Source organism: Solanum verrucosum, unplaced genomic scaffold (assembly GCF_900185275.1).
Source record: "Solanum verrucosum unplaced genomic scaffold, falcon-dt-bn FXZP01000131.1, whole genome shotgun sequence".
Taxonomy (NCBI): Eukaryota; Viridiplantae; Streptophyta; class Magnoliopsida; order Solanales; family Solanaceae; genus Solanum; species Solanum verrucosum.
Genome location: NW_026020352.1, coordinates 1,258,783 through 1,269,708, shown reverse-complemented (window position 1 = coordinate 1,269,708; position 10,926 = coordinate 1,258,783). Strand labels below are relative to the sequence as shown.

The following is a 10,926-nucleotide window of genomic DNA, read 5'->3' as shown; positions in this document are numbered from 1 at the left end:
TTGATGGAGAGTTGGAGAATGTTTCATGGTGTTACCATATATCTTTCAACGATAAAGAACCTCAAGAAGATGAAGATGTTAAAGATGCGCCACCCGAACTTGAAGAAGGAGTAAAGGTGACAATTGATGCATTGAAAGAAATCAACCTTGGAACTGATGAACATCCAAAACTCACTTATGTGAATGCTTCACTGGCGAGTGATGAAGAAAAGGCCTACGTTGACTTACTCAAAGAGTATAAAGATGTATTTTCCTGGAGTTACAAAGAAATGCCTGGATTAGATCCGAAGGTAGCAGTCCATCATCTTGCTGTGAAAAGCGGTGCACGTCCCATCAAGCAAGCTCAACGGCGTTTTAGGCCTGAATTGGTTCCCGTGATCGAAACTGAAGTTAACAGGCTTATTGAGGCTAGCTTTATCCGTGAAGTTAAGTACCCCACATGGGTTTCAAGCATTGTCCCCATGAGGAAGAAGAATGGGCATATTTGAGTTTGTGTTGACTTTAGGGATCTCAATAATGCATGTCCCAAAGATGAATTTCCACTTCCTATCCCTGAGCTTATGATTGATGCCACTACCGGGTATGAGGCGATGTCTTTTATGGATGGTTCATCCGGCTACAATCAGATCTGCATGTCGCCAAAGGATGAAGAGTTGATCACATTTCGCACTCCTAAAGGCATTTATTGCTACAAAGTAATGCCTTTCAGTTTGAAGAACGCAGGAGCAACATACCAAAGAGCTATGCAAAACATCTTTGATAGCATTCTTCACAAAAATGTTGAATGTTATGTTGATGATTTAGTAGTGAAATCAAGAAAAAAATGTGATCACTTGCAAGACTTGAGGATAGTGTTTGATCTACTACGAAGGTATCAACTTAGAATGAATCCTTTGAAATGTGCGTTTGGAGTTACCTTTGGAAAATTCCTTGGCTTCATTGTACGACATCGAGGAATAGAAATTGGTCAAGTAAAAGTAGATGCAATTCTGAAGATGGTAGAGCCAAGAAACATTCATGAATTGAAGAGTCTGCAAGGGAAGCTAGCATATCTTAGGAGATTCATCTCAAATCTAGCAGGAAAGTGTCAACCATTCAGCCGCCTTGAAAAAGGGCACTCTTTTCGAATGGGACCAAGCTTGTAGTAATGCCTTTGAGAGCATCAAGTCTTACTTGACAAAACCACCAGTTTTAGCAGCTCTTGTTCCTGGAAAGCCATTGATACTTTACATATCAGCTCAAGAAAGATCAGTGGGAGCACTCTTAGCCCAAGAGAATGGCAAAGGGAAAGAAAATTCCCTTTACTACTTGAGTAGGATGATGACACCAAATGAGTTGAAGTACTCGCCAATCGAAAAGCTATGTTTGGCCTTAGTCTTCTCAATTCAGAAGATGAAGCACTACTTTCAAGCTCACGTCATCCGTCTTATTTCTAAAGCCAACCCCATCAAATTTGTGATGTCGAAACCTGTCCTCAATGATCGACTAGCAAGATGGTATCTCCAGTTTCAGCAATTTGAAATTGTGTATGTTCCTCAAAAGGCTGTAAAAGGGCAAGCATTGGCAGACTTCTTAGCAGACCACCCGATACCTGATGATTGGGAACTCACTGATGAATTACCTGATGAAGATGCAATGGTTGTTGAAGTTCAACCGCCTTGGAAGATGTATTTTGATGGGGCCTCACATCGCGAAGGAGCTGGCGCTGGGATAATATTTGTCACTTCTCGAGAGGAGATCTTGCCGTATTCCTTCACCTTAACGCAATGTTGCTCCAATAATGTTGTAGAATATCAAGCCTTAATACTTGGGCTTGAAATGGCGGTTGATATGAAGCAATTGCAATTACAAGTTTTTGGAGACTCTGAATTAGTGATCAATCAATTGTTGGGTAGCTATGAAGTCAAAAAGCCAGAATTGTGTCTTTATCATGACTATGCACAATAATTGATTAGATGGCTCGGAGATGTAACTCTTCAACATGTTCCAAGAAAGGAGAATAAGAAAGTTGATGCTTTAACCGCTTTGGCTTCAACTTTAACTCTGCCTGATCAAGCGCAAATATCACTATCTGCCAAAAATGGATAGTACCACCGGATGTAGATGAAGAAAGCAAATTTGAACATCTTGTAGCTGTCTCACAAGCTGAGATAGTTGATTGGAGACATGCTCTGATTGATTACTTGTGTTATAATATACTTCCAGAAGATCCAAAGAGAAAAACCGAAATTCGTCGTCGTGCTCCTAGATTTCTTTACTACAAAGATACTCTATATCGAAGATCATTCAAGGGAGTCCTCTTGCGTTGTTTGGGGGAAGAAGAAGCGATTCAAGCTATGCAAGAAGCACATTCTGGAGTTTGTGGATCACATCAATCTGGGCCTAGATTACACTTTCATATAAAAAGAATGGGGTATTATTGGCCAACAATGGTAAAAGATTACTTGGATTATGCTCGAAGATGTCAAGCATGCCAATTTCATGCAAACTTTATGCACCAACCTCCTGATGTATTACATCCGACTGTTGCACAAACTCATCGTTTCTTTTGGTATGTGTCTTCTTCAAAAGTTCGTGTGGATGAGGTGGCTGTCCAAGAACAGTCGCCTAAAATTGAAATCACATCCATCAAAGTTATTACTAGAGGAATAACGTTGAAAAAACTGTAACTTGACAAAATGAAAATAATTGTACCAGTTGTCTTGCATGCTCTCAGTGAGTCCGGGAGCCTCCAGTATGGCGCGAGGGAGCAGATCTTTCACCACATTTCTCACTTAGTCGATTTTTGGAAGATTATGCAAATTTAGCCTTGAAATTCTCAGTATCATAGTGAGGCTTCCAGCTCTCCCAAACAGATTTTGGGATATTTTTTTGTTTCTCCTCAGAGGATCTTGCTTCACATAGCATACCCTTGTATTGTATTGAACATTTTTTCATAAAATAATCCTTTATGGAACCTTCAGTTGTCATATTCCAATGGAATCACTTCTGTTTAAAAAGGGAAAGAAAAATATCACATGAATTGATATAATAGAAATTTTAAATGAATAAAATACATTAATAAAACGATAGTAAAATGGAATTTATGGGTATAATTAGTACATGAATATTATAGTAGAAGGAGACACAATTACGTATCAAGAGATGTACCAAAACAAGTAAATGGGTGTTGAAACAAGTCCGGTAAGAGAGAAAGTATATTGAAGAAGCTCGAATGAACATGGCTAAACTTGAAAGTAAGGCCAAATGCTCTGTTAGAAAATTATATGTGATGATTAGAGGAAATTATCAAAAAGTCTCATGGAGGAGGTTAACTGCAGTATCAGTGGTCCACCTAAATGGACATTCATTATGTACTTGGCTATACTAGGACGATTATACACCAGAGATAGGTTTCTTGGATGGGGCATTGTTGATTATATGAGTTGTCCAATGTGCGGAGATACAAACGATACTATAGAGCACTTGCTTTATCAATGTACTTCCTCCCACAACGTATGGACTAAGTTGTTATAGTGGCAGGGCATAACAAGAGCTCCTATGGGACAGAAGGATGAGTAGACTGGGCAAGTAATTTAATGAAAGGAAAGAGTCACAAAGCAGATATATAGAGAGTTGTCTTGGCTGGTAGTGTATACCATAGTTGGATGGAAAGGAATCAAGATATTTTCAAAGGCACACCAAGACAACCTGAAGTTATAGTTAGACAAGCTATCCAAGAGGTGTTTCATAAGAGTAATAACAATAGGAAATTTTGCTTCATTATTAGAAACTATGAACTTGTATCCCTAAAAATTCTTTTTTTCTAGATGTAGCAGATGAGACAACCTAAGTCTATCTTTTAGCTAGTTGTAGTGGTTCTGTTTCATTAGCTATGTTTTTCTTTTGTTCTTGTTTGATCTGTACAGTTCTACTTTCGTAATAAATCAATAGTTACTAAGAAAAACAGATAGTATAGTTTACCTTAAACTCCTCCCAGTAGAAGTCCTTAATCTCTAGTGTAAGTGACTTCCAATCATATCCTTCGAGATCCAATTTTTCCTTAAAGATTTTTGTGATCGCCCGAGATACATCGTTACTTGGCTCCAAACTTGTATAAATATAACATGTAATTATTTCAATACTCATTTTTATTTATGTACATCAAGCAGTTGCTAAAGTGTATTATCAGTGTCTTTAGCGACATATAAGAGCTTGAAGAGGTAGAGGAAGTAAGGAATAATAATATGAAATTTATGAAAGTATTATCAAAGAGACCATGATTAGACATAAATTATAAAATCCTACTATTATCGCATCTTGAAATGACTAGCTGTAAGGATCTCATACTAAGCTTGGGTTCAGTACGTAGATTCATATCTAAGCTTAATCTGGAACAAGTAAAAAAAATTCTAGTATGAATTCTAATGATATACTGCAAAAGATAAGAAAAACTTGAGGAAATAAGGACTGTTGAGATTAAAGAAATGTCACACCATACACACTAATATCAAATCAGATTCTAAAAAATGCACCATGTAGTTGATGTCTACATGAAAATCAGCTACAGGGTGGGAGTAAAATAAAAGACAATTATCGATTAGAAAAACAGGCTCAAGTATGTCATTTTCAAACTCAGAAGTGTTATTTCCTTATACAAGAAGTACCAACGAGTAATACAAGCAAAACATAAACTGAAATGTCACTCAAAAAAATTAACATGTACTCTGAAGTTCATGTTCTTAGTTTTCAAATAAACATATTCTGCAAATAACAAGAAAATAACCTCTTGAATTCATCAGATGAGTACCTCAAATGCAGACATAGAATTCAGTGAGCTTAAGAAAATTATAGAGAATTTCACATATTCCTACCAATTCTTAGTCCCTTAGTAAGATATGATCCAGTGGGAAAAGAAGAAACATACTTGTGAAAGCAAAGTAAACAATAATTTTGCCACACAATCTGAATATGTAGATCAAGAGCAAAAGTTCTTGGAACTGCACATTCAACTTTGTAATTCGAACATGTAGATCAAGAACAAAAGTTCTGGAAATTCATTCTACAACTTTGATTCCTTACCATGTTCTGTAGCAACATTCAACTATTGCTTCTTATATAAGAGAAATGTAGACATCAGCTTAACAAGCTACTTTCTTCAAGAATGAATTTTTAGAGCACCTCAATTCTGTAATTCATTCCCATCAATTCAATTTAAGAAAACCAACAAAACTTTGAAAGATTTATAGAAAAATAGTATGGAAAGAAAATCAATATGGCTTATTTTCTTGCCCGAAGCAAAACAATGTAAATGAAACGATGTTGTACACTTACCGTCCCAGGACGATTTCAATTCGGGTGCGGGCATCATCAGTTGTATTTGACAAAGTTGTAGATACAATGTCATTTCTAGGTGTTTCTATCCCCACAGATGAAGATGGTACTGATATGTTGACAACAACTGAATCCGGCATAATTGGTGTCAGCACTTTAGGCAATGATGGTGCTCGATCAGGTGTGAAACTAGACATTAGAGGAGATGTCACTGGATCTGATGTTCTTTCTCCAGAATATCTGCTTCGTCCACCCCCCTTGGTGCCATATCTGCAATTTCAAAGTTACATGTGGATGAAATAATAACATAATAATTGAATCATGGCCAGTTTGGTCAAATTATAACAAGAACAGGTAATTAGTAGATATATCACTTCAAGAACAAGATGCCTCTGAAAAGTTAAAAAAATGTGTTAACCTAGACAATAGATAAAAACATAAACACTTCAAGGAATAAAGTTATTCCATCACTATTCAAAACATAGATCTAGAATGGTCTACTTCATATTACGAAATGAGAGTGAGGGATAGTTGCTCTGGTAAAAGAGAAATATAAATTGGTGACATTTAAAATTCAGAACTTTGTCAGCAAGAAATAAAAAATCTAATTGAAATAAAATCATCTTATATACTACGTTTCAGTCACTCTAACTCTTATATTTGAAGAGATTAGAGCTAAGCACTTTGACTCTATTCACTGCCACTTTCACAATATGCCTCTTCATTCTCATTTTCATCATCTGATTCTGATTCTGGTTCATATTGAAATTCTGTCTCATCATCTAAATCATCATTCTCATCTCTTAAATTTATGAATTCTCCATTTGGATCATTTCGGACAACATTTTCATTGTCGTACACCACATCAAATCTTAAACCATCTCCGTCACATTGGAATGGCTCTCCAACATCTACTAGAGGAGACGATAAATATGATGGAGGCACAACAACAATACCCCGAGCTTTTGTTTTGCACACAGCCCACCAATCACTCTTATCACGTCGTAAGCTAGGATAAGAAGCATAATACACTTGAGCTACTTGCGTTGCCAAAACAAATGGTTCATACTTCTTCAATTTCCTTTTATGGTTGATATCCACAAGTTTATATTGCAGGCGAATCTTCATTCCTGCATTTGGTGTGGGGTCAAACCATTCACATTTAAATAAAACTGTTCTTTTGATCGGTGTACTCCCCTTGTACTCCAATTCAAGAATTTCAGTAAGCACACCATAGTAGTCATTGTCGTCTGCACTATAATTGGTTCCTTTTATGCAAACACCACTGTTATCAGATGCTCTAGAAAACTGCGACCTTTAGTGTGAAATTTTAAGACGTTGACATTATAACCAGTGTATGGTTTCACTGATCGACATGGACCTTCTGCAAGCGCCTTGATGAACTGATTATCTATGTGGACCCGAGCCTATTAAATTAAAAAAATTAGAGTTTCTTATAAGTGAACTAAGTACAGATGGAAAGATATTGTACAAGTGCTCACATATCTTGTGAACCATGATGCAAAATCTTCATCAAATTTCTTGTCCACTTCCTGCTCCGTAATTCGTGGAAAATTTTGATGAAGGGAGTCAATAAATTTCCTTTGGATCACATATAAGAAAAAGAATATGTAAGTATTTTGATAATTATAATGTATAAATGTAAACAAAATCTTGAAATCTTACTCCACATATGACTGCACTTCTCTGCAATTTAGTAAAATATAAATATGAGCTGCTTTAAGTTCTTCTTCGGTTAGATATCTCCTATTTAGTTCCCCAAATCCTCGACCTGGATAGGTGAATATAGAAAGATTACCATCGTATCTATCTTGTTCACCTATACCACCATCATCATTTCGTGGCACTTTTCTATGCCTTGTGTAAACATGAGGCTCGAAGTAGTGTGAACAGAAGGATGAACCTTCATCAACTATATACGCATTGCATATGCATCCTTCAACATGTGCCTTATTTCGAACATTATATTTATATTTTCGAAGATTTCTGAAAATAGTACAAAAACTCAAGGCGTTAGTCATTCATAGTGATGAAAATGAAGTACTTAAATAACAAAGTCTATTTTAGTGGTTAGGGACATATAAAATGAATTACATATTGAGTCCATTGTACTATAAATAGATGCTTTACCATTTATATACTTAGGAGTTCCTTTCTCTACTGAAAGGATGACAGTTTTGCATTGGAAACCTTAAGTAGATAAAATTACAGCAAAGATCACTAATTGGATGGCAAGAAAATTATCATATGTCGGAGGCTTCAACTAATTAGAGCAATAATGTTTGGTATCCAAGCAGACACGTCACATCTATTTTTACTACCATAAAAGGTTATTAAACTCATCGAAGCTGCTTGTAGAAAATATTTGTGGACACGTCTGACCAATATTTCTAAAAGGACACTTGTAGCATAACACAAAGTGACTCTTCCTAAAGGTGTAGGAGGCTTGACCATTAACTTGAAGGTCTGGAATCAAGCTCCAATTTGCAAACAGTTGTGGTTATTGAGTTAGAACAAGGAAAGACTATGAATCAATTTGGCCCATACATACTATATAAGATATTGGAGACTAGCAGACCATATGGAGGTGCCCAATATGCTTTTTGGATGATAAGAAAAATGTGTCATATGTTGAAATTCTGGCTGATTATCATTTTAAATACACGAATAGAACATAGGGGGAGACAAAATATCATACACTTATAAAACTTTAAGAGGTGTTGGAGCATATGTTCCTTAGAAAAATCTCATATGTCATAATACTACATGTTGTGAAGACTGGCCTATGCAGCTATTAAAGAAAAACATGAGTTTATTTGAGTTTTTAAGTCCTATTTAATTTGAGTTATGACTTTCTATTGGAGATACTGATTAGGGATTGTCATAAGGACTGTAAGGTTATTTAAGAGTTGTCTAAGAAGGGAAGGTTGCTGGTTGGCTCCTCTCTAAGCTCTGTATTGTCGCTTATTGATTAACAAAATCAGTTTAATTGCCCAAAAAAATGAAGTACTTGAATATATAAATGAAATCTTACCTCTCAAATGGATATATCCATCGATATTGTACTGGACCAGCTAGCATTGCTTCATAAGCGAGATGCACAGGGAGATGCTCCATTGAATCAAAGAAGCTAGGAGGGATACACGCTCTAATTTACAAAGTATTTAGGTATTTCTTGTTGAAGTCTTACCATATCCTCTTCATGTATTACTGTAGAAGTGACGTCCCTAAAGAAAAGACTCATCTCAGTAAGTGCTTCCCACACCTTTTTTGGTAATAGCTCACGGAATGCAATAGGAACCAATCTTTGCATGAATACATGACAATCGTGACTTTTCATACCAAATAACTTGTGTTTTGTCATGTCCACACACCTTCCCATATTTGAGACATCCAACAGGAAACTTTAGATTTTTCACCCATTCACTAAACAATTTTTTTGACTCTTCTTTTAGTGTGTAAATAGCTTTCGGATATTTTCCATCAACAGCATGTAATTCAGGTCGTCGACAGAAGTCTTTCAAGTCTTCTATAGATTTTGGGTTATCTTTTGTTTTACCATCTACATCCAGCACTGTGTTGAACACATTCTCAAAGAAGTTCTTCTCAATGTGCATCACATCTAGATTATGCCGAATGAGATTGGTACTCCAATATGGCAAATCCCAGAATATGCTTCTCTTCTTCCAACCAGAAAACCTACTAATCCGACGATTAATAATATCAGCCCCAAGTTCTGTTACCTTTTTAAGTCCCAGTTCTTCTATCTCTTTTAAGACATCTTCACCTGACTGGAATGGGGTAGGCTGCATGGTTACTACTCTATTCTTTCTAAATGAGCTCTTATCCTTTCTATATGGATGATTCAGTGGCAGAAACTTACGATGGTTGTCAAACCAGGACTGCTTACCACCATTTGTCAAAGACTCAAAGTAAAAGCATCAGAATTCTCCATACAATATGTACATGCTAGCCTGCCCGAGTACTCCACCCAGACAACATTGAATATGCAGGAAAGTCACTGATTGTCCACATCAAAGCAGCTCGCATTTTGAAATTTTGCTTCTTAGAGATGTCGTATGTGTTGACACCTATATTCTATAGATTCTTCAATTCAGCAATCAAAGGCTGCAAGAAAACATCTAGTTGCTGCTTAGGATTCTTTGGCCCAGGAACTATAACTGACAAAAATAAATAGGGATCTTTCATACACATCCAAGGAGGCAAGTTGTATGGTGTCACAATTACTGGCAAAGATGAATATTGTTTTCCCGTTTGTCCAAATGGTTGAAACCCATTTGTTGATAGCCCCAATCTAACATTACGACTTTCCTCTGAAAAGGATGGATGCTTCTTATCAAAGTGCTTCCAGGAAGGTGCATCTGAACAGTGACGCATTACACCTTCCTCAACTTCATGTTCAGCATGCCATCGCATGTGCGAAGCAGTTGCTTTGGAAGCATCCAGTCGTTGCAGCCGTGGAGTAAGAGGAAAGTAATACATCTGTTTAAATGGTAGAAGACTTTTCTTTGAAACAGATCTTTGACTTGTAGGCTTGTACCTGGGATGACTACAAAGCTTGCAATTTACAAGCTCAGTATCCTCTCCCTAGTAAATCATGCAGGCATTGACACAAGTATGAATTTTTTCAACTGACATGTTCATTCCCCTCATTAACTTTTTAGTTTCATAGAAATTTTTTGGCATCACATTATCAGGCGGAAGCATCTCACTTATATACTGACAAATTTCATCAAAACGTCTATCAGAGAGGTGGTGTTTAGTCTTGATGTGCAACAAACGAGAAACAACTGATAATTTTGAGTGTGTTTCACAACCAGGCCACACTTCTTGATTTGCAGAATCAAGCATATCATAAAAACTTTGGGCATCAGGATTAGGTAATTCTTCCATATCATCTGGAACAAATGCGGGACCAGAAGCCTCATGAACCATTCTATGATGTGATGTAGTAGGTGTAGGATCATCAAATGCACCAACATTCACGAGTAGGTTATTCATAGTATGATCCCGTGGTATCCTTTCATCTTGATCTATGCTTCTCACAACTTCATTTTCTCCATGCAAGTACCATACATGATATCCCGGTACAAAACCTTCTTTTAATAAATGTCTATGGACAGTATGAACATTTTCAAGTTTCTATTTTGACATTTCTTTCGGTTACATGGGCACCTTAGTCTCTCAACGTCCCTCCCTTCTGGATGACTCATAGCAAACTCAATAAAATGTTCTACACCCCTTACGAATTCAGGATCATATAGACTTTTGGTTAATCTTTTGTACATCCATTGACGATCTGAACTCATTCTACTTATAAACCTTCTATTCTGATAATGTGAGAAGGGTAAATAGTGAAACAAAAGCACGCAGAGAATTGAAAAGAAGAAATTTGCAGTATAACAGAAAATGGAATATAGAATAATGTTATTTGTTTTAACTTTGAACTGGAAATCTCTATTTTTTACAGCAGGTATGCAAGTTGTATATATGTAAACTAAATAACAACCTTCGGAGTGGCCCAGTTGTTTGGGCTTGGGACTTCCATGTTGGAGGTCTCAAGTTCGAAAC

The 10,926-nt window shown here is 36.5% G+C and overlaps 1 protein-coding gene across 1 annotated transcript; it reads left to right on the top strand.

Moving 5' to 3' along the window:
* Positions 1-590: 590 nt before the first annotated feature.
* On the top strand, positions 591-2,669 carry LOC125837567 (uncharacterized). The gene is made up of 3 exons (XM_049516662.1): positions 591-998; positions 1,081-1,919; positions 2,057-2,669. Exons 1-3 carry the CDS (start codon positions 591-593, stop codon positions 2,667-2,669), a joined length of 1,860 nt encoding a protein of 619 aa, XP_049372619.1.
* The last annotated feature ends 8,257 nt before the right edge of the window (positions 2,670-10,926 follow it).